This window comes from Martes martes (assembly GCF_963455335.1).
Source record: "Martes martes genome assembly, chromosome: 5".
NCBI classification, from domain to species: Eukaryota; Metazoa; Chordata; class Mammalia; order Carnivora; family Mustelidae; genus Martes; species Martes martes.
This window is the reverse complement of record NC_137892.1, coordinates 161,828,600-161,853,037: the sequence shown is the minus strand read 5'-3', so window position 1 is coordinate 161,853,037 and position 24,438 is coordinate 161,828,600. Positions and strand designations below refer to the sequence as shown.

The 24,438-nt window shown below is 45.1% G+C and overlaps 1 protein-coding gene across 1 annotated transcript in view; it reads left to right on the top strand.

Annotated features, from left to right (window-relative positions):
* Window positions 1-23,424, top strand: part of ICE1 (interactor of little elongation complex ELL subunit 1) — a 64,625-nt gene extending 41,201 nt beyond the window's left edge. Inside the window, exons 13-18 of the mRNA XM_080805025.1 lie at window positions 168-336; window positions 3,354-3,514; window positions 7,262-7,452; window positions 9,384-9,490; window positions 21,082-21,180; window positions 22,019-23,424. Coding sequence (XP_080661151.1) covers window positions 168-336; window positions 3,354-3,514; window positions 7,262-7,452; window positions 9,384-9,490; window positions 21,082-21,180; window positions 22,019-22,200 — 909 coding nt within the window. The 3' untranslated portion in view covers window positions 22,201-23,424. The remainder of the gene's footprint in view (window positions 1-167; window positions 337-3,353; window positions 3,515-7,261; window positions 7,453-9,383; window positions 9,491-21,081; window positions 21,181-22,018) is intronic.
* Window positions 23,425-24,438: the final 1,014 nt, after the last annotated feature.

The window sequence follows — 24,438 nt, the reverse complement described above, 5'->3', positions numbered from 1 at the left end:
CACTGGGCTGAGTAAAAGCAGGTGGTTTGCCACAGTGACCGCTCTTTTCTGCTGGCTGATAGAGTGCGAGATTTAGGGCCCTACTTCAGTTTTGTAACGTTAGCTATTTAGTAGACAGAAGCAATTCAAGCGTACATTACCTTTTCTTTTCTTTTTCTCAAACCTAGCATTTAGCGGAGTGCTTGCTGCACTCTATTCTCTCAGAACTGAAAATTCAGAAGATCTCCATGGAGCGCAATTACATTCACGCCCTCTGCAGAGTGTATGTGGGCATCTGTCGGCAACTTGGGGACTTGGAAAGAGCTCGTTTGTTTTGCTACAGCCTACTTAAGGAAGGTACGTTTAGGTAGTGACATTTCTGTGTTGGAAGCCCGCTTCTTCCTTTTTACCTCATTGTTACGCTTGGATCTGTGTTTGCAGCTAAGTGTTTGCGGTGTATCTTTCAAAACAGCGTGAATGTTTGGGCGTTTATCAGAGGCCATGAAGAGCCTTAGCTGTCCCACGCCCTGCCTGGTTTTCAGTGGGAGAATTTACGTGACACACACGTGCTTCTGTCAACAGACACACTTCCACGGGTACATAATTCAGGGTCTCTCATCGCTGCGTGTTTGTCTCCTCCTGGTGTAGTTACTGAAGAGTCAGATGCTGGCGACGCCGAGATAAGGGAATGATTGTAAAGTCAGTGACAGACCACAGTGCTGCATCCGAAGCTGGAGAAGGCAGAACTCCGCAACGGTGTAGCGAGCCTGGAGCAAGAAGAGGACCAGAGGGCGGGGGAAAGGAGGAGTCTCCTGGATCCCCTTTTCGTTTCCTCTGCTTCCATCCCCACTAACGGGGCAGATCAGGAGTCAGCCTTTGTTTTTTTTTTTTGTTTTTTTTTTTTAAGATTTTATTTATTTATTTGACAGACAGAGATCACAAGTAGGCAGAGAGGCAGGCAGAGAGAGAGGGAGAGGGGGAGAAGCAGGCTCCCTGCTGAGCAGAGAGCCCGACGCGGGACTCGATCCCAGAACTCTGGGATCATGACCTGAGCCGAAGGCAGCGGCTCAACCCACTGAGCCACCCAGGCGCCCCAGGAGTCAGCCTTTGTAATAGGACATCCTCAGTGGGAACATTTGTAACAGAGAAATGATAAACAAATGCAGCTTAAATTCCTGTCAGAAAGTCTTATCTCGACAAGGTTTTTCATCCTTAGTAGGGAGTTCACAGGGCTTGAGAAGCGGGGAATGGAGTGTGCCCGTCGTGTGTACACCTGTGAGCGAGGCTGCCATCTGTGGCCCTCTTCCTTTCTTTGTTTCCTCTTTCAGTCATTGGTGGACTCAGCAGTAGTTCTTGGGGTGCTCGCTAGGTGTTAGGGCCTGGATGTGACTGGAACCAGACGCAGACACGCCCGAATGCTGAGGCCCATGTTTGCTGGTTACGTGGCCCTGGCGCACGTGGGGCTCCCTCCGTGGCGGGTACTAGCGAGGCGAGCAGCGTGGACTCTGCTAGGCCCCCACTGAGGTTCTGTTCTTGTCAAACACCGCCAGCCCCCTTTCTCGTCAGGCTCATGGGGAGCAGGTCTCTCCCTCAGAAGCTGTCCCCCCATGTTGTCGGGAGTCCCGTGGCCTTCATCCTGCAGGCTCCGGGCTTTTTCTTCATGGTGCTCACCCCCCCTTGCCTTGTATCCCGAACCCTTTTGTTTGCTGTCTCCCCTTACCAGATTGTGTGCTCTGTCAGGGCAGGGATTCTGTCTTGTCCCTACTTACCCCTGCCCCTCAAGGATGCATTGTACGCAGCCATTGAGGATCTGTCGCTTGAGGGCCTGTGCCGTGGAGGGGGATTTGTGAGACTCTGAGGGGTCACAGAAGCTCTCCTTGTCAGAGTGGCTTCTGAACTTGAGGTATGAAGACACCAGCGAGTGCCTATAAGAAATGTGAGGGAGGGACGCCTGAGGGCCGCAGTCGGTTAAACGTCTGCCTTCGGCTCAGGTCATGATCCCAGGGTCCTGGGATCGAGCCCTGCATCGGGCTCCCGGCTCGGCGGGAAGCCTGCTTCTCCCTCTCCCTCTCCCACTGCTTGTGTTCCCTCTCTGGCTGTGTCTCTCTGTTAAATAAATAAAAGTCTTAAAAAAAAAAAAGTGAGGGAGAAGATGCGGGGCAGATGGAGCAGCATGTGGAAAGGGGTCCTGGGGTGGGAGGATTTTCCGTCTCCGAAACAGCAGGTCAGAATAGACTGTGAGCGTCTGCTTTGACTTACCTGCTCTGGAAACGCAAGATGTGGCTTCCTGCCAAACGGTAAAAATCTGTGTCAACTGGTTCAACCAAGTTGCAAAACACGGACAGTTTCTCATAAGATCAAAATCTTCATTTATCGTATGACCCAGAAATCCCACCCGCAGGTCCTTATCTAACAGAAGTAGAGACGTACCTCCCCTAGACTGGCGCTCACACGCCCGCAGCATCTTCCCGGGCAGCCGTCCGCAGCTGGAGACGGACGTCTGTTAGCCGAAGGGAGGATGGCTGTGTGGTCTCCAGCACCTCAGTACGACTTGGCCACACAAAGTGAGGGGCTGCTGAGGTGGTGGCAGCACAGTGAGTCGCAGAAGCATTCTGCTGAGTCAGGGAGCCGGACAGAAGAGAGTCGTGCTGTCCGAATCCACTGACGGACAGTGGAGGAAAGACCGCTACCTTGCAGCGTCAGTGAGCGGGTGGGGGTTGTCTGTGTCTGGGGCGAAGGGAGGCACCGGAAGGGTTCAGACCATGGGGTTTGGGAGGATGGAAACGTTCTGTGTGTTGATTGTGGTGGGGGTTATACATACATGTTCCTTCTTCAGAATTCATCAGACTGCTTAAGAGTGTCTTTTATTGTATATGAGCGGCGTGTGGGTTAGGTTGATTAAACAAACAAAGCCAGCTGTGGGAAAGCATTCACAGTAGAAGATTATCATCCATGATGTATCAAACATCTCTTCATATCAAAAGCCTTTTATGTGTTGCACAGGTGAGTTCTGTCTTCCAATGCATAAGAAATAGGCTGAAATGACACTTCTCGAATGGGGAGGTTCTGGTGTTGCAGAAGTCTGAGAGACAGGCTTGCCTTTGCTTCGTGTTCGGATTTGATGGCTCATTTCATAAGACAGTGCTGTATATTAGCCAGGTATTATGTTTCAAATCTAGTTAAGGAAGGTTTGCCAAAGGGAAAGGGTTGGGGGAGAAAGAAGCAGATTTGCACGAAGCAGGGCCTCCTCGGGCACCCGCCTTCAGTGGTAGGAGACCCTGCAAGGCACAAGTAAAAATACGTTCTTAGCTTATAATTTATTCACTTGATTAGACATAAAGGTTTTTTTGTTTTGTTTTGTTTTTTTCTCATAGATTTTCCAGAGTCAGAGAAACTGACTTTGTTCATTGCAAATATGTGGCATGATATATTTATTTCCCAATCGGTGATTAATAAGGCGATGCAGTTGGTTGCCAGGCAACGTGCTAAAGGAGAGGTCCGGAACTGTTTGAGAGCCTTTCTCAACTGGGAAAAGGTAAGGTTTGTTTTTATTTCTCAGTTGTCAGACCTTACTTGTGGATCTCACATGAATGTCCTTACTCAATTTTGTGTTTCGTGTTGAGTTAGTTATAGGCATTTCAGGGACAGGACTCTTCCTCTTGGATCCTTTAAAATACCATTTTAGCCTAAGCTTATGCGTTTAGTTCGGGAAATGCGCATGAGGCACTTTGGGAAGGATTGGAGCTGTAGGTGTTTTGGTAATTTACCAAAAATTTTTTTTCGTCCACTAATTTATGACTGATGATCATACAGAATGTGTATGTGTGGGGGGTGGTTCACAGGAGCTGCATAGCACTGGCTTCTGTGGTGGGCACTTGGAGAGCTGGAAAATGGCATTGCAACTCCTTCCTGTTTTGACTTTTTGAAATCTAAATATTGTGTTTTTCTTCTTGGTTGATGGAATTTTTATTTAAATATTTTGTTCTTATGTGTTCTTTTCCTCTTTTTATGATTCTCTTTGGTAACTGAGTGCTAATATACCATCTAGATTGGTGTTCTTTAATGTTACAGCTGGGGTCTAGTGAGACTCTCTGTAGGTTGAATTGATAGTGGTAAACTCCAAGAAGTGATGTTGAATTCAGTGAGAGGTTGATCTTTGTTTTTTATTTTTTATTTATTTAGAGAAAGTGTGCACGTGGGTGTGGGAGGAATGGCAGAGGGAGAGAATCTCTCTGTTTTTTGTTGTTATTGTTGTTGTTGTTGTTTTAGAGAAAGAGTGCACGAGGGGCACAGGGGAGAGGGAGAGGGAGAATCCCAGGCAGATTCCATGCTGGGCAGAGAGCCTAATTCAGGGCTTGAGCTCATGAAACTGAGATCATGACCTGAGCCTAAATCAAGGGTTGGACACTTAATTGAGCCACCCCGGCGTCCCAACCTTGGTTTGTTTTTAAATGACCGTGTATTAATTTCCTCTTGAAGTTATCCTGGCTTATGTGTGTAGTGCAATTTTATATGTCATTTTGCTTTCCTTTTTTGTGCTTTTTGATATTAATATTCATAGACTTTTTTCTTTTTCTTTTCTTTTCTTTTTTTTTTTTTTAAGAGTGTGAGTGGGGGCAGAGGGAGAGGGAGAGAGAATTCTTTTCTCTTTTTTTTAAAGAGAGAGCGAGAGCACAGGAGGGACACAGGAGAGAGGGAGAGAGAGCATCCCAAGCAGACTCCGTGCTGAGCAGAGAGCCTGATGCTGGGCTCAAGCTCACAACCCGAAGATCCTAACCTGAGCTGAAATCAAGAGTCCCAACACCCAACTGGTTGAACCACCCAGGTGCCCCGACTTGAAGTAGAGGAAAGGGCTGTTGGTAAACAGAAGTTAAGGAAACGTTAAAAAGCAAGACTGTAAACATCTTTCCAGCAACTCGTCTAGATAAATGAGTGTCGTCTTGGGGGAGACCATCAGACTCAGGTCAGCAGCTTAGTCAGAAGAGCCCTTCCACCTCCTGTCATCGACCTGCCTCAGTCATGCCCCCTCCTCCCAGGTTCCTGCAGGGCACTGGCCCCTGCTTGGTGCTCCTGCTTGTATACTGGCGCCTCCTGGTGGCCTGGTCCCGGTGAAACCAGATATGGTAGTTTGATGATAAAAGACATAAAGAGAATAGAATTTCAATAAATGTGTTTGTTCTATATCATATCAAATAAAAATATAAAATCAAAGGTAAAAAAATGAGTAATACTTGAGATAAAAATACCATTATAAGACTTCCAGATTTTCTGTCACAGAATTCAACAGATCAGATACACAAAAATGAGTAGAACAGTGGAATTCAATAATACAACAAGTAAACTTGAAAGAATTTATATTTCTTTGTATGTCTATGGCACATTTATAAAACCAGTCATGAATTTGGCCACATGAAAACTTTAATTCCTAAAAAGTAAAGATTCCATACACAAAATTCTTTGGTAGTAATTCAGTGAAATTCTCTATAAGTAATTCAAAGATTCCATAAACACTACTTGCAAGTTGGCATACATGGTCCTGGACAATCTGGGAATAAACAGGAACTCAAAAGTAAGATGAATGTTTTAAAAGTCATTGAAAAGGAAAACGTTTCATACCAAAGATTTCTAGTTTTTATAAAACTTAAGCTCATTAAGGTAGTTTAAATGTTCTCATTATTAGATAATAGAATGGCTGATTGTCATCTTAGAAATTAAATATCTGAGATCCTACAAGGGATCTAGAAAAAAAGGAATAGAGTTTAAAAGGTAATAGTAATGAAGCAGAGAACAAAAAAACACGTAGAAAAAAAAAACTCACTGCCTTTAAGAAATAGTAGCAAAACATAGAACTCCCAGATCAGATTAATGAAAAAAGAGAAAATAGAAAATATTGAGGATTTCAAAAATGAGAAAGAAAACAGACTCCAGACGTGGGAGAAAGGTGGAGAAGACCACCACCTATAGCTTTGTAGTGACAGGCTTGGAAGCTGAGGGTGATTTCTTAGCAAAATAAAAATGACCAAACTTGGTTTTAGAGGTGGAACACTTGATAAATCAGTTGTTTTCAGTTGTCACAAAAGTGGAAATGTTGATGTATAATTTACTGTATAAAAAGCATGTGTAGATTCCACTGAATTTTGCCTAGTCTTTTGAAGAACCAAGTAATTTCAGTCTTGCTAGTATGTTTTGCAAGTTTGTTTATTTTTTATTTATTGAATTATTTTTTTAATATAGACTCCACGCCCATTGTGGAGCCCAATACAGGGCTTGAACTCATGACCCTGAGATCAAGACCTGAACTGAGATCAAGAGTCAGACATTTAACTGACTGAGCCACCCCAGCACCCCCTTTTTATTTTTAATAACAGAACCCAATAAAAAACAGCATAAGAAAGAAAAAAATTACAAATCCATAGCTAGGTATTTGTCCAAGAGATGTCAAGTTAATGTCCACACAAAGACAGGTTATATGCATGCTCACAGCATTTCACGGGTAGCCTGGGCTGGATAGTGCAGATGTCTGTCCGGTGAGTGCATAAGCAGACTGGTCCATCACATAAAGGATAACATTCAGCTACAGGAAGGAGTGTTCAGGCTCCCGGGACGTGTAGCATCAAATGTGCACAGGTGTGAAAGATGCTGGGTGAGGAGTCTGGTGCTGGCTGACTCGAGTTTATGAATTTTTGTTAAAAGACTGATATTGAGGGTCAGAGGATGATAGAATTGGAAGAACTTTTTCAAAGTTTAAAAAAGTTAGAACTTCTCTGATTTGAGGTAAAATAAATTTGCATTTCTATCTGTATTGCAGCTTATCTCCTTTCTGCCTGATTAGATTCTGCTTTCTGCCTGGAGGCTTTTTTTTTTTTTTTAAATATTTTATTTATTTTTTTAGAAAGCACGAGTGTGTAAGCCTCTTCCCTGGGGCAGAGCCAGAGGGAGAGTCTGGAGCATGGAACCCCCAGGCTTGACCTCAGGACCTTGAGATCATGACCAGAGCTGAAACCAAGAGTTGGCATGTGTAACCAACTGAGCCACCCAGGTTCCCCCTGCCTGGAGTTTTCTTATCTGGCCTACCAATCTCTATGCTTATAATCATCTTAGGGCAAATATTACAGGACTATGATAAACATAGTTCCTATTCAAATACAACTTTCAAAAAGTGTCTTTTAAAATTAAATGATTATTCATCTAATGCTTATTACACTCTTACTTATGAGATGATTAACATAAGATGTGTTATATTTGAAACTCTAAATTTTCTTTTTTCTTTCGCATTTGCTAGAATGCTCCTGTGGATGTGGGTTTCATGGTTTCTAAGCTGCTGTTGACCATACAGTTGTGTCCAAAAACGGAGTTTCAGCCCAGTGAAAAATTTGGGGAAGACTTAAGTGATAACACTTGGGAGTACATATTTGCCATTGACCTGCTCTGCTGCCATCAGAAGTGGATTTGGACACATGATAACATTATAAGGTACAAGGCTGTTGTGCTAACCGGAAGTTGGGTTCTTGAATTGGAAGGTAGGCTGTCACATGGTTGCTGAATTGTGGTTTGAATTGTTTTTGCTCTTGAAGGTTACTGAAACGTTTTACAAGCAACATTTGATTTGGGTAAAAATTGGTAAAACTCTCATTAAAAGACACATATTATTGTTACATCCCCTTGCTTTGTTTTTGTGGTGGCTGTAACTTACTTTCCTTTTATTCTGTTACTACTTTCTCTCTCCCAAGGAGCAGCGACCCCTGTGAAGGAGGGGTTTGGGTTCACTGGAACATCCCCAACTCATAGAGCAGTGCCCAGAAAGGCAGCCCTCCATGACTGGTGTAGGGGAAAGTGTCATGATCAGATCCTAACATTCAGATACTCTGGGAAACCCATATGAACAGACATAGGAAGAATGCTATGTTAGCAGCTCTTCTCACCTGGGTTTCAGGAGGGAGCTTAGTCTCAGGCATCTGTTTTATGTAATGAATCCGCTCTTCTCTATGCATGGAGAATTCTGGCACTAGCCATATACTATCTCTGGAAGAACAGGAGGTGGGAGAGCGGAGAAAATCATCACCCAGGTGATTGTTCCGTAGATCTTAATTTTCTTGGAAGCCTGATTGAGAAAGACTGATTTAAAGGAGCTGTGGCATTACAGAGGATTCACAAAGGATTAATAGTCTGTATCCTGGAGGTACTTGAATGTGTTCTGTGGAAAACTGGGCTCTCATTTCCTCCTTAACACTAGGGACAGATTATGTGTCTAAATGTCAAACGATAGGGAATTGAATTACGGTACTGCCACATTAAAATAATTGCTGTAAGTGGATGTTTAGATATTGACATGGGAATAGCTCCCATGCTTTGCTGGCTAAGGGAGTGAGGTGTGGTGTGTCCAGTACTGTCTGTATAAAGATGTGAGTGCCTCCTCTGGGCTTGTCTCCTGACTCGGAGGAGACCAGCAGGCAGGGTGACAAGTAAGTCCACCACAGGTGGTTCTGGGCACCCCCGCTGGCAGCGAGGACAGAGTGTTGAAGAGTGGGATCTGTGCCTGAGCCAACGCCACACCCGGAGCCCACAGTGCTGTGGTCACCTGCACTGGGTTTATACTGTGCGCCTAGAGAAGTATGGCGAAAGAAAAGTCCAGAATTTGTTGAGTATGTTATCTGAAAATGTCTTAATTTGAGGTGCTTTTAATTTACCTTTTTTTCTGTGTGTTGACATTTAACTTTTTAATACTATAAATACCATATAAGAAGTAAATATACTTTGGAAGGAAGAGAAAGCAAAGAGGAGCTGGCACTGTTTTCAGTCAGTAGAGAGTTTGTAAGGTGTGGTTTGATTGTTGCCTCTGAGCTCCGCGTTCCTCCGAGGACATGGTAGAGGCTTCTAGAACACAGGTGCCACATGCACGTCTGGAACGTCCCCAGTGAAAATCCAGACTCCCACCTCTTCCAGTTCTGTGACTTGGGGACATTGTCTAGCATCCCTACTCAAAGCCTTATAGAAGGGGTGGAAACAGAATAAAGGTCCAAGCCTATAGGTACTTGCGGCTTCTTTTAAGTCAGGGTGGGCCCAAGTATCTGAATGGTTGGAGAGTGTGTGAGCTTCCTGTGTCTGGTCTCTTTTTAATCTAAAAGGTTACATCTTCAGAAGACCTTGTTCTGGGGCGCCTGACTGGCTTAGTAGAGCATGCGACTCCTGATCTCACGGTTGTGAGTTTGAGCCCCACATTGGGCATGGAGCCTACTTAAAAATAAGTAAATTAAAAAGACAAGTCCTTCTTTATCAATTGTCTATTTCTTATGGACCATTTTGAAGTTGTTGATATTTGAGTGATGGTGAGCATGCAAGCTTTTCACGTTTGTGTATGTATATATATATATGTGTATGTATATGTATATTCTGTTGTTTTTTAGTAAAGAGCTGTGGCCTGTAATGGATAAGTGGATAAAATACAGAAAAGGACATGCGAACATTGCATATACTCCTGATATTATTATAGCATCGATACTGAGGCTGATCGGTGAGTTGTCTGTTTTAATAAAATGTTTTATTATTACTGATCACATATTAGTGGGCGAATAAGTGTAATAATGGTTGCTGACCAAAACCTCCCGTAATGACGATTTCTGCCACCACCATATCAGATGCATTCTCACTTCCTTCTCCTCGCTCAGACCCTTCCTTTATAAATTAATGTTTTCTCTGACTTTGTCAGAGATGAGGTCTTCATGCGGTCCACTGTACATGTGATTGAACGTGTGCTGCCTGGTTCCTCCTGGGACGTGCACATGCACACGTGCCCACCAGCACATGGAATTGCAGTCCGTGATGCTCGGGACTCGTTCGGTGTCTGTAACGTGCTGCCTCCCGCTCATGTACCACATTCTTCTCTGCTGGCCCAGGCAGGGTCACTTCATGCAACTCCGTGACTAGGGACTAGCCTTGTTTTCCTCCAAGCCCATATACAGAAATTAGAATCTTGTTTCAACAGATTTTAAATGAGACATAGATTCTCTTCCATCTTGGGTAAGCAGGATCTCAGTGGGTTTTTGGTTCTGCTCCCTGTCGCCCACACTTTTTGATTTTTTATTTTTCCTTATTTTTTCCTCCTTGCGTCATCTCTGACGAGTTGCTCTCCAGACCGTGCAGAGTTACCACTGATGAGATCTGTTAATTTTTGGAAGGCTCTTCTTACTTTGGATGGACTTCTCCATCTGTAGCACATAGTCCTTGCCCCTGGGCCACACCATCAAGGCTCATCTGATAGCAGTGTTGTAGCCCCTCAGATCCTGGAATATACTCACCATGACTTTTAAGTATCTTTGGAGTTTAGTTAGTTAGAGCTTCAAGATAGTACCACTTGAAGTAAGGTTTGCGAATATTTAAGTTATCTAAGTCCCTAACTAGATCTGTCTGTGACGTGTATATAACGGCTAGTGAGGTTGCCGTCCCAGTAAATAGGTATTGCTGCTCTGTGCATACTTTACTGAAGAACGTGGTGCTAAGTGAATGTGCAGAATGGTCCAAGCAGCAGCCTGCTCTTAGGGAAGACATCTACTTCCCCTGGATAGAGCTAGAAGTACACCTGGGGGGAAGTTACCAAAAAGAGAGCCTGTGGGCCAAGTGATTGCTGGAGACGGTAGGGGGATTTGAAGAGATGTCTGCAAAGACAGCTTGAGGTGTGGAAGTGGATGAACTGCTCCCTGGGGGGACTGTCTCAGAACATAATTTGCATAGTCCCTTATTTCAGGAAGCCCTGAGGAACAATTTCAGCCCTAACCTGGAAGCAGTAAGAACAGAGCAGGGCTAGGGACAGCATTCTCAGCAGTGCACTGGCATCTGGACATCTCGCTCTGCTTTCAATAGCATCTTCTCTCCAGGATTCAAGAAAAATGTTCATACTTGGGAATGACATTTTAAATTATAGAACCTACTTGAAAATTTTAAAAATTGGGAGATGTTAAATCCATGAATAGATATATTGATCTAGATAAAGTATCTTTGGAATCTTGAACATGATAAACTTTTTGAAGTCACACTTAGGAAATATGGTGTGATTTTTGCTGTTGTTTGCAGAGGTGTTTGTTTACATACACATACGTGTTGGCCGTAACGGGAGAGGGGTCGAGTGTGGGAGAGTGGAAGGCTGCACTTCTGGTGACTTCCACACAGTCCCTGTGCATCCATGGCAAAGGGTCAGCCTCATGCATGAATCTCCCCTACAGTTGGCTTTCAGGAGTCTTCCACATTTGGCTGGATGTCCAAATTGCCTGAGAAGCTTTTTAGAAAATGTGTGCATGGATACTGACATAATTAAAGTCATACATAGTAAGTCATATATTATGGGAATAATTGACAATACATAGTTAACAGTATTGTGGGAGAAAATGTTAACATATAAATATCGAATGCGATCCAAAGGGTGGATAGCTAGGAGGTGGTGATGGTGAAAGTGAGAGCAGAGGCAGGCCTGGGGAGCCTCCTTAGTTCTGTAGACAGGAGAGGGCCGCTGGGACAGCCGGGCTGGCCATCGTTCCGCGGGCTGGGGCTGGCCATTGGTAGCTCAGCTTTGCCTGATCTGGCTGGCTGTCCACTGAAGCGATATTCCTGGGTGATAGGGCGGGGTGTGGGTGGATGGCCGAGGGTGGGGGGCAGAGACAGGCAAGGCCTGCTGGCAGAGTTCTGAGGAGTCATGTCAGGGTCGGATGTGCGTGGGCCCATCTGCACACCTGTCAGACTTGGGAGTTGGGACTAAGAAGAGAGTCCATTGGAGAACTTCTTGCAGTTTCTGAAGCTGACACTGAGGAGTTTAGCAAGTAATTAAATTGCTAGGCTGTGATTTAATAATGACCGAAATCACTAATCGTTCATAAAATAAAGGAGTTATGTTTATTCTTATTTCTAGATTTGCAAAACCCTAACTGGATTTTCACTCCATGGGAAATAAAAGACGCTTTCTGTCAGAGCAGTTCTGTGGTGTCTGATGCTGGATGGGGGTGTGACGATTGCTCTTGGCGAGTGTAGGATTATTAGATCAGGGTCTGACATCTTCAACGATGATGTGTTAGCGCATTTTGTAGAGTGCATTGCTGTGGGTTCAGGGGGCCATGAGACGTGGAAGAACCTACCTCAGGGCGGACATGAGGCTTGGAAAGGCTCCGCCCTTGTTTCTGGGGTCACACCATGGGGAGTGGCAGAGCGGGGACCGCAGTTTGCATGCTGCTGGATCAAGTTGAGTGCAGGGCTACGTGGTACGTTTTCTGCCCGCAGAGAGCTTGTGAACTATCCGTGGCCCATCTGGTCTTGACTGGATCCTAGAAGCTAGGAGAACGCCGTTTTCCACAGCAAGTTTTTGTGGGGCCAGCTGAAGTAACCATTGTTGATTTGTACCCGGTCTCTTCCCAGGCTTGTTCCCTTTTCTTTGAAATTATCTCAGCTCACTTTTTCCACGGGATGTCTGTATCTGCACTCTTTTTTTTTTTTTTTTTTTTGTTTTAATTTTTTTATTTTAATAAACATATAATGTATTTTTATCCCCAGGGGTACAGGTCTGTGAATCGTCTGGTTTACACATTTCACAGCACTCATCATAGCACATACCCTCCCCAATGTCCATTTCCCCACCACCCTCTCCCATCCCCCTTCCCCCCCGCAACCCTCAGTCTGTTTCTTGAGATTGAGTCTTTTATGGTTTGTCTCCCTCCCAATCCCATCTTTTCATTTTTTCTTTTCCTACCTCCCCCCAAACCCCCCCACCTTGCATCTCCACTTCCTCATATCAAAGAGATCATATGATAGTTATATTTCTCCGATTGACTTATTTCGCTAAGCATGATACCCTCTAGTTCCATCCACGTCGTCGCAAATGGCAAGATTTCATGTCTTTTGATGGCTGCATAGTATTCCATTGTGTATATATACCACATCTTCTTTATCCATTCATCTGTTGATGGACATCTAGGCGCTTTCCACAGTTTGGCTATTGTGGACATTGCTGCTATAAACATTCGGGTGCACGTGCCCCTTCGGAGCACCACGTTTGTATCTTTAGGATATATACCCAGGAGTGCAATTGCTGGGTCGTAGGGTAGCTCTATTTTCAGTTTTTTGAGGAACCTCCACACTGTTTTCCAGAGTGGTTGCACCAGCTTGCATTCCCACCAACAGTGTAGGAGGGTTCCCCTCTCTCCGCATCCTCGCCAGCATCTGTCATTTCTTGACTTGTTAATTTTAGCCATTCTGACTGGTGTGAGGTGGTATCTCATTGTGGTTTTGATTTGTATTTCCCTGATGCCGAGTGATGTGGAGCATTTTTTCATGTGTCTGTTGGCCATCTGGATGTCTTCCTTGCAGAAATGTCTCTTCATGTCCTCTGCCCATTTCTTGACTGGATTATTTGTTCTTTGGGTATTGAGTTTGATAAGCTCTTTATAGATTTTGGATACGAGCCCTTTATCTGATATGTCGTTTGCAAATATCTTCTCCCATTCTGTCAGTTGTCTTTTGGTTTTGTTAACTGTTTCCTTTGCTGTGCAAAAGCTTTTGATCTTGATGAAATCCCAATAGTTCATTTTTGCCCTTGCTTCTGTTGCCTTTGGCGATGTTCCTAGGAAGAAGTTGCTGCGGTGGAGGTCAAAGAGGTTGCTGCCTGCATTCTCCTCAAGGATTTTGATAGATTCCTTTCGCACATTGAGGTCCTTCATCCACTTTGAGTCTATTTTCGTGTGTGGTGTAAGGAAATAGTCCAATTTCATTTTTCTGCATGTGGCTGTCCAATTTTCCCAGCACCATTTGTTGAAGAGGCTGTCTTTTTTCCATTGGATATTCTTTCCTGCTTTGTCGAAGATTAGTTGACCATAGAGTTGAGGGTCTATTTCTGGGCTCTCTATTCTGTTCCATTGGTCTATATGTCTGTTTTTGTGCCAGTACCATACTGTCTTGATGATGACAGCTTTGTAATAGAGCTTGAAGTCTGGAATTGTGATACCACCGACTTTGGCTTTCTTTTTCAATATTCCTTTGGCTATTCGAGGTCTTTTCTGGTTCCATATAAATTTTAGGATTATTTGTTCTATTTCTTTAAAAAAAATGGATGGGATTTTGATAGGGATTGCATTAAATGTGTAGATTGCTTTAGGTAAAATAGACATTTTCACAATATTTGTTCTTCCAATCCATGAGCATGGAATATTTTTCCATTTCTTTGTGTCTTCCTCAATTTCTTTCATGAGTACTTTATAGTTTTCTGAGTATAGATTCTTTGCCTCTTTGGTTAGATTTATTCCTAGGTATCTTATGGTTTTGGGTACGATTGTAAATGGGACTGACTCCTCAATTTCTCTTTCTTCTGTCTTGTTGTTAGTGTAAAGAAATGCGACTGATTTCTGTGCATTGACTTTATATCCTGACACTTTACTGAATTCCTGTATAAGTTCTAGCAGTTTTGGAGTGGAGCCTTTTGGGTTTTCCACATATAGTATCATATCATCTGCAAAGAGTGATAGTTTGACTTCTTCTTTGCCGATTTGGATGCCTTTAATTTCTTTTTGTTGTCTGATTGCTGAGGCTAGGACTTCTAGTACTATGTTGAACAGCAGTGGTGATAACGGACATCCCTGCCGTGTTCCTGACCTTAGCGGAAAAGCTTTCAGTTTTTCTCCATTGAGAATGATATTTGCGGTGGGTTTTTCATAGATGGCTTTGATAATATTGAGGTATGTGCCTTCTATCCCTACACTTTGAAGAGTTTTAATCAGGAAGGGATGCTGCACTTTGTCAAATGCTTTTTCAGCATCTATTGAGAGTATCATATGGTTCTTACTCTTTCTTTTATTAATGTATTGTATCACATTGATGGATTTGCGGATGTTGAACCAACCTTGCAGCCCTGGAATAAATCCCACTTGGTCGTGGTGAATAATCCTTTTAATGTACTGTTGGATCCTATTGGCCAGTATTTTGGTGAGAATTTTCGCATCTGTGTTCATCAAGGATATTGGTCTGTAATTCTCTTTTTTGGTGGGATCCTTGTCTGGTTTTGGGATCAAGGTGATGCTGGCCTCATAGAATGAGTTTGGAAGTTTTCCTTCCATTTCTATTTTTTGGAACAGTTTCAGGAGAATAGGAATTAATTCTTCCTTAAATGTTTGGTAGAATTCCCCTGGGAAGCCGTCTGGTCCTGGACTTTTGTTTGTTTGGAGATTTTTGATGACTGTTTCAATCTCCTTACTGGTTATGGGTCTGTTCAGGTTATCTATTTCTTCCTGGTTCAGTTGTGGTAGTTTATACATCTCTAGAAATGTATCCATTTCTTCCAGGTTGTCAAATTTGTTGCCATAGAGTTGCTCGTAGTATGTTCTTATAATTGTTTGTATTTCTTTGGTGTTGGTTGTGATCTCTCCTCTTTCATTCATGATTTTATTTATTTGGGTCCTTTCTCTTTTCTTTTTGATAAGTCTGGCCAGGGGCTTATCAATCTTATTAATTCTTTCAAAGAACCAGCTCCTAGTTTTGTTGATTTGTTCTATTGTTTTTTTAGTTTCTATTTCATTGATTTCTGCTCTGATCTTTATGATTTCTCTTCTCCTGCTGGGTTTAGGCTTTCTTTGTTGTTCTCTCTCCAGCTCCTTTAGGTGTAGGGTTAGGTTGTGTATTTGAGACCTTTCTTGTTTCTTGAGAAAGGCTTGCACTGCTATATATTTTCCTCTCAGGACTGCCTTTGTTGTGTCCCACAGATTTTGAACTGTTGTGTTTTCATTATCATTTGTTTCCATGAATTTTTTCAATTCTTCTTTAATTTCCTGGTTGACCCATTCATTTTTTAGAAGGATGCTGTTTAGTCTCCATGTATTTGCGTTCTTTCCAAATTTCCTCTTGTGATTGAGTTCGAGCTTCAGAGCATTGTGGTCTGAAAATATGCAGGGAATGATCTCGATCTTTTGGTACCGACTGAGACCTGATTTATGACCCAGGATGTGGTCTATTCTGGAGAATGTTCCATGTGCACTAGAGAAGAATGTATATTCTGTTGCTTTGGGATGGAATGTTCTGAATAGATCTGTGATGTCCATCTGGTCCAGTGTGTCATTTAAGGCCTTTATTTCCTTGTTGATCTTTTGCTTAGATGACCTGTCCATTTCAGTGAGGGGAGTGTTAAAGTCCCCTGCTATTATTGTATTACTGTCAATGTATTTCTTTGATTTTGTTATTAATTGGTTTATATAGTTGGCTGCTCCCATGTTAGGGGCATAGATATTTAAGATTGTTAGATCTTCTTGTTGGACAGACCCTTTGAGTATGATATAGTGTCCTTCCTCATCTCTTATTATAGTCTTTGGCTTAAAATCTAATTGATCTGATATAAGGATTGCCACCCCAGCTTTCTTCTGATGTCCATTAGCATGGTACATTGTTTTCCACCCCCTCACTTTAAATCTGGAGGTGTCTTCGGGTCTAAAATGAGTTTCTTGTAGGCAGCATATGGATGGGTTTTGTTTTTTTATCCATTCTGATACCCTGTGTCTTTTGATTGGGGCATTGAGCCCATTAACATTCAGGGTAACTATTGAGAGATATGAATTTAGTGCCATTGTATTGCCTGTAAAATGATTGTTACTGTATATTGTTTCTGTTTCTTTCTGATCTACTACTTTTAGGGTCTCTCTTTGCTTAGAGGACCCCTTTCAATATTTCCTGTAGAGCTGGTTTGGTGTTTGCAAATTCTTTCAGCTTTTGTTTGTCCTGGAAGCTCTTTATCTCTCCTTCTATTTTCAATGATAGCCTAGCCGGATATAGTATTCTTGGCTGCATGTTTTTCTCGTTTAGTGCTCTGAATATATCATGCCAGTTCTTTCTGGCCTGCCAGGTCTCTGTGGATAAGTCCGCTGCCAATCTAATGTTTTTACCCTTGTATGTTACAGACTTCTTTTCCCGGGCTGCTTTCAGGATTTTCTCTTTGTCGCTAAGACTTGTAAATTTTACTATCAGGTGACGAGGTGTGGACCTATTTTTATTGATTTTGAGGGGCGTTCTTAGCATCTCCTGGATTTTGATGTTTGTTCCCTTTGCCATATTAGGGAAATTCTCTCCAATAATTGTCTCCAATATACCTTCTGCTCCCCTCTCTCTTTCTTCTTCTTCTGGAATCCCAATTATTCTAATGTTGTGTCGTCTTATGGTGTCACTTATCTCTCGAATCCTCTCCTCGTGTTCCAGTAGTTGTTTGTCTCTCTTTTGCTCAGCTTCTTTATTCTCTGTCATTTGGTCTTCTATGTCACTAATTCTTTCTTCTGCCTCATTTATCCTGGCAGTGAGAGCTTCCATTTTTGATTGCACCTCATGAATAGCTTTTTTGATTTCAACTTGGTTAGATTTTAGTTCTTTTATTTCTCCAGAAAGGGCTTTTATCTCTCTGGAGAGGGTTTCTCTAATATCTTCTATGCCTTTTTCGAGCCCGGCTAGAACCTTGAGAATTGTCATTCTGAACTCTAGATCTGTCATGCTACCTATGTCTGTATTGATTAGGTCTCCAGCCTTCGGTACGGCCTCTTGTTCTTTTTTTTGAGGTGAGTTTTTCCGCCTTGTCATTTTGTCCAGGTAGGATTTGCTTTCTCCTGCTGTGGAATTCCGCTGTTCTTGGTGACTGAAGTTGGTTTTGGATGGTTTCTTGTTGATCTTCTGGGGGAGGGGCCTGTTGTAGTGATTCTCAAGTGTCTTTGCCGCAGGCGGAATTGCACCGCCCTTGCCAGGGGCCAGGCTAAGTAATCCGCTCGGGTTCGCTTTCCGGAGCTTTTGTTCCCTGAGCGCTTTCCGTAGAGTTCCGGAGGACGGGAATGAAGATGGCGGCCTCCCAATCTCTCGGCCCGGAGGAGCCGAGAGCTTGGGGTTCCGCTCCTCAGTGCACTCTCAGAGCAAAGCGCCCAATAGCCCCGCCTCCCTGGCTTGCGGTCGCGCCTCGAGGAAAGCAGTCAATTGTTGGAGCTGGAGAAAAGCGCCGGGTCGCTTTTGTCTCCGTGGCCTCCGGCCGCGCTCCGAGCCCACCCAGCCTGCGACCGGCACAAGGTAACCCCGGGCTTAGAGCTCACTCCTCGGCTTTGTCGCTATAGCCGGCTTCCCCGCTCTAATACCTGCGAGCTCTGCGGCACTCAGACATCCCCAGTCCTTCTGTGACACTGCGGGTCCTGGGGTTATGCTGACCCCGCCTGGGTTTCCCCCCAGTTTAGCCTCTGGAGCGATGTCTCCCAGTGGAGCCGACTTTTAAAAGTCCCGATTTTGTGCTCCGTCGCTCCGCCGCTTGCCGGGTGCCGGCCCCTCCCCCCGGGGTCTATCTTCCCGTCGCTTTGGATTCACTTCTCCGCAGGTCCTACCTTTCAGAAAGTGATCGATTTTCTGTTTCTGGGATTGTTGCTCTTCTTCTCTTCGATTTCCCGTTGGATTTATAGGTGTTCACAATGGTTAGATAAGCTATCTAGCTGATCTCCTGCTACCCGATGTCGTCTCAGCCTGCTACTTCTCCGCCATCTTGACTCCTCCCCCCTGTATCTGCACTCTTGAATGAAAACCCTGATGGCTACCCAGGCACCTTACCGGCTGGCCCCCAGCTGCCCTCCTCACGCTTCCTGGGCGCTGGTCAGTCCTTAGACTTGGAGGTTAAGTCCATATTTCTTACTTGTGTTTTAATGTGGCTGGGACACCCTGGACTCACATTCCTTCTGTAGGAGGACTTTTCTTCCCATGTAGTGAGCAAATTTGTCCATCATCTTTGTCATCATGTATGTAAGTTTTTTTTCCCCTAAGCCACCTACCTCTGAGTTATGACTTCCTCTTACTGATAGCTCCATTAATTTAAATCACTTACAAAATCCAATTCATTAAGCATTTTTAATTGAAAGAACAGAAGCCATTTTAATAGGGTTTAATAGGGTTCTCTATTACCTGACGTTACACTCACATCCTGTGGCCGGATGAGCCCATATCTGTGTTTGGCACACGCCCGTTCCCTGTCTCTACTGTCACTTATGGGTTGCACACCCCTGGTAGATTGTCTTGCAGGACAGATCTGGGGGCATACCATTACCAGTCTGATCTGATTGGAAGCAGATAATTGAGTGATCAGTAAGTGAAATTCCTGATCCTTGAAGTACAATACTTTTAAGCCTCAGTGAAAGATTTATCAGAAATTATCCAGATGTTTATGGTTTCATCCTGGATTTGAAATTTTCCAGGCATTCATCCATCAGTAGGAATTTATGGAGTGTTTGCTCTCTGTCGTAGCATTTAGGGTGCATGTAACCGGCGCTAAGTTGGTTTTCCTTGGCGATAGTTAAGTAATAAAGGTTTCTGTAGTGTTCTCGGCCTCAGTTTCTCCATATTAGAAACAGAGATAAAGCTGAGGGCCCGGGTTCACATGCAAACCTGAGAATGTATGTGGTACTGAGAAAATGTGGATACAGAACCTTGAGATCGCAGGGTCCTGTCGTAAGAACCCAGGAAAAACGTGGTAAGAGTGCATCCGGGTGGGTCCCAGCGTCCTCTCCTCATGAGACAGAGAATGGGGCCTCTGCTTTGAAGCAAGCTCGAGTCCGGGGATCCTGGGAGTAAAGGAAGGACCGGGTGAGTGGGAACTAGCTGGGTGGCCTCATCTCGTTTGCATTAGCCTTCAGTTGGCTTTCACTGCCCCCAGTGAGAAACCCCAGAGCTTCTGTCACTCCAGGTCATATCTACCAGGTGTTAACATGTTCAGGATTGAAAATAACATGTAGCTGTTCATTTAACAGTAATAACAATAAACCATTGTTAACATAGACGACATTCTCCTTGAGCAGTATTTGCCCAGCAGCAGCAACGGTGAGGAGAACGGCATTCATCCTGTTGCGGACCTCTTTACTGTCTGGTTCGTGGGCCTCTCTGCTCTGCACTCAGGCTCTTGCAGTACGTTGTTTTGGTTGAAGTGTGTGAAGAAAATCCAGTTTTGTATGGAGCTGATAAAGGGAGAGGAGTATTTTAATAGCCTCTTCAGATCATTGTGGATGTTCTTCGACCCTGCGTTGAACTTCCACGAGGGGGACCTCCCGGAAGGCTGGATGCAGCTTGAAGTCGGAACCTCCCCAGGGACTCTTCCTGCTGAGCCGCCTGGGCCTCTCGCAGTGCCTGGAGGTGGTCTTCTGCCCAGGCGTGATTCTGTGACTTGGTCCGCGCACTTGGAAAATACTGATTTGCATAGGTCTTCCAAATATCAACAGTATCGAGAAAACAAGCATTAGTATCATCACTGATCTCATCAGATTTTTGAAGCTGTCAGGCTCTGGATGGCTGATGGAAGGTTTTCCAAAATTCTGGTTTTGCTTAAGAGCTCACATTTTATCTTGGACAACAGTGATAAATTTCCTTGCAGTGATTAGGTTCACTTTATTCATTTTTGAGAAAGTGTCTCTCTTGGTCTGAAGAGCTGTAGTCAGTCATTCTTTCAGGGAGATGTGGGTGTTTCATGGGGGAGCATCCTGGTCCCCTCCCCGTTCCAGCAGCTCCCAAGTCCTGGGGCCCTGGCTTTCGTGCTGTCCGTCTGGGCTCAGCCCTGGGAGGAAGGCAGGTCACTCCTGAGTGAAAGTGGTGGTGGTGTGAAAATTGTTTTGACCCTGAGGACTCTGGGGGTCTGCGAACCACACAAAGTGCCGCTGTGCTTCTCGGCTGGGTCAGAACGGCCACGTGTTGGACCGAAGCCAGGCCTGCTGGGCAGCCGCGCCAGGGTTTCCGGAACCTCACAGAAGTCCACCATTTCCCAGTGAGCCTGCGGCAGCCAGTCTTTCTCCTAAGTTCCACTCCTTGTGATACATTCGCTGAGACAGCCATGTGCTGTCATGTCCTGAGTGTGGGTGAGAGCGGGGGTGGTTGGTCGCCTCGGTCCCCACTGCCCCAGTAAGATACATGGCGCTCTGTGGGGTCCTGGTGCTTCACGTTTTAACCTGCTTTCATGTAAGAAACAGGTTCCCATTTGAACTTCAGGATCCTTAACGTACACGGTGTTACAGGAAGGAAACCAAAATTTTAGAGCTTTACGAGAAGTTCACACTTCACTGAAAGTGGCTCGCGTTTTGGTTTCCCTGTGTCCTCCAGGTCGCTTAGGCCAGCTGGGCTTGAAGGAGGGCTTCCCGTCCGCTGTGAAGAATATCAGCTCCGTTATCGGCATGTTCATACAGCATGCCCGGGACGAAGGTAAAACCTTTGTTTATTGAAGTGGTTTTTGAGTCCCTTGCGTTCCTCCCGTTGAACCGCATCTGTGTCTTTCCTGCATGCGGTGCTCTGTGCCCCCCCCCACTGCCGCGTGGTTGCGGGGATCGGCACGCGGCGGCTTGGCCTGCGCGCCCCCCGTCGGAGCGGGTGTGGGTTTTCTGGTGTGTGGTTTGAATTACAATTTAACTAAAATTTAGCAGATTTTAATTAAATAACTTCTGAAAAGCCTTCTGCGAAACGAGAAGGCCCTCACAGCAGGGTCTCGGGCCTGGCTGTGGCCCGCCGGCCCCGGCTGCTGCTCCGGTGGTGCACTGTGGTGTGCGGGGCGGGGCGGGGCGGGGCGGGGCGGGCGAGCTGCACCTCCCCACCGGGCTGCGTTCCTGGTGTTCAGAGCCCACGTGTAAACACTCCCACTGGATAGCCAGTGGAGTCACCACTTTGACAAATGCTTTGGGATCCACATTTTATGGAAACTCTCGAATGGAGTGTGATCCTTCCAGAGCTGCTCCAGGACGCTTTGGCATGGGTCACACGAGACTGGGAGCTTTTTGGCCACGTGGCCTGTGCTGACTCTGCCGGTGCTGGAGGCCAGGCCAGCACTGGGGCCTGCACACAGCCCTTCTGCTCCTCTGCTCTTCTGTTTCTTTCCATCTGCAGATGTGTGCTTAACTCATTTTTTCATTACAGGACTTTTCTTTCATATTTTTCATGCCGGCAGAGGGTGTCCTGTATGTGCATAGTGATTCAGTGGAGGACAGCATGAACATTTTGAATAACAAGCATCTTCTTGTGTAATGACGGATATGAAAATTCCTTGCAGATATCCCGTGGGGCATCCAGCTGGCGGCTGTGTACGCGCTCTGTGATTTGAGTCCCAGCAATCCAGCGGAAATATCCAAGATCCTGGAGGCCTGGCGCCAAGAGACCGCGCACAGCGTGCCCTCCGCGGTGCTCAGCTGCCTGGAGGAAGTCAGCTCACTGTGCGCAGAGGAAGTCGGCTAAGCCGCCCCATGCCCCATGTCTAGAGAAGTGCCTTTACATATCTCGACTACAAATAGATGAGTCAGCTCGCGGAGCACAAACTGAGGTTTCAAAAGGAAAGACATCAAAGAGCGAAAATGCCCAGAGGCTCTCCTCACTGTGGCAAGGAGACAGAAGCCAGCCGTGGCAGGGCTGCCTTTCCCTAAACCGCATACATTTCACTTAAGGCTGTTGTGATTCCATGACATGTGGGTTGTATTATTGTGTCTTGGTCAAACAACAAAAACTTGAACTTAGCCCTTTTTTGCTGCAGAAAGTGTCCTTTAGTCGCTTTTTAAAATTGAGTGGCATTTTATAATGAATTTAATATAAAAGCATTGATTTGGTTCCTCGGCTAATTTTGAACTTTGCGCTGAAATGATTGACTAGGGAAAAATAAGCTGGCTGAGAAAGAGCTAGAAGACTCTTCGGCTGTCTTAGCTGGAAATGGGCTACGAAATTGTTTCTCAAGGTATAGTGCACAACTGGTCGGAGGAGAACCCAAGAGAACCTTAGAGACCCGCTCTAGTGCATCTCCTTCCTATCTCTGCAGGCCCTTCAAACTGTCGCTGTATCAGGACAAGGAGGGCTGAAGAGTAGACGTTCACTTGCAGGCTTTGTGTCAGCGACCTGTACATAGACGATTCAGAGACGCGCAGGCAGGTCTCTGTGTGTGCCGTGTATATATGGACCGTGCTATAATGTGTTTCACATTTGATGATATTCCACTTTCGGAATTTTAGTATTTGTACATAGAAAATGGGTTTAATAACTCACCGTGGTTCTGATTTGTCTTATATTCATCATTTCTTAAAACTCTTGTATGTGTTTTTTATAATAAAAAATTAAAAGTAAGCCATGCACACGATTGTTCTGATCAGTGAAGAGTGACACTTGGCATTACTTCTACTCTAACCAAAGACGGAAAATTCTCCACTCTAACCAAAGATAAAATGGCCATTCCAAATGATAGAAATATGCGACATTGCCATTGTCTAGCGGGTTTCTCCGAGATGCTCTTAGTGACATGGGAAACCAGATGATTACATACTGATTGGCCCTCATGATTGGGTTTGTTTACTTACAAGTACTGCTGCCTTTTAAAAATTACATTTGACGACTATTTTGCTACTCCTGCCTCGTGTTTTTAAAGTGATTATAACAAACATAATTGAGATTTATAAATTACTCTGCATTGCCCTTTGGAAGCTCTTTGTTGGCGTGTTGTTCTTTCTTCCAGTGTTTGTTGAGTATGTGCTCCTGCTAGGCGCCTCGCTGGGAGGAGCCAGAGAGCAGACAGCAAGGGCCCAGTTGGCAAAGACCTATGACCTGCTGGGAGAGAAACTCCTACCCCCCCCCCCCCGCCCCAGTGAATGAGCCGTCAGAAATTGTAGTAAGTGCAGTGAAGGAAGCGTGGAGCTGTGCGCTGGAGGAGTAGGGGTGGCTCCTCTCTTTCTGTGTATTGGGCAAGGAGGGTCCCTCTGAGGAGGCAGCAGGTGAGCTAGGGCCTGAGAGGAGGGAGCCAGCCCTGAGAGTAGACAAGTGACCGTCCTGGACCGGTGACTGGCTCTGAGAGGGAGGAGCCCATCGTATGCGGGAAGGAGGCTGGTATAGCCCAGACGCGCTGTTTAAGGAGGCGAGTGTTTGGTCCGTTGTGCAGGTGACTGCCGTCACTTGGACCTGGTCAGCTCCAGGCTTGTTCGTGGTTGGATGGAGGTTTGAGCAGACGTCTCCTATGCGATCACATTTTAGTAGGGCTGTTCTGGGGCCAAAGGATGGGAGGGGAGGGCAAGAGGAGGTGCCAAGACCGCTCAGGAAGTCTGGGGAGAGCCCAGGGTGGCCGTAGAAGATAAAGGATACATGGGTTTCAAGTCTATCTTGGAGGTAGGATCCCTGCTAAATTCATGCACTGGGGGCCAGGGGCCAGGCAGGATTCGAGACTCCGAGGTTACTGGGTTAGGCACCAGGGGTTGGGGACAGGGGCACAGGTTTGGTGGTTGGAATCACAAATATTAAGTGTTGATTTTGAGATGTGGGAATCACGAGCATAATTTTTACAGGCAAAAGTGTGGAGGTAGAATAAATCGGGCTGAAGTTGGGGAGTTGATATCGTGGGGAGATTATTTAAAAGCTGTGTACCTCTCTGCGTGTGTGTGTGTGTGTGTGTGTGTGTGTGTACGCGCGCATACACGTGTGAGGTCACAAGGGAGAAGACCTTGC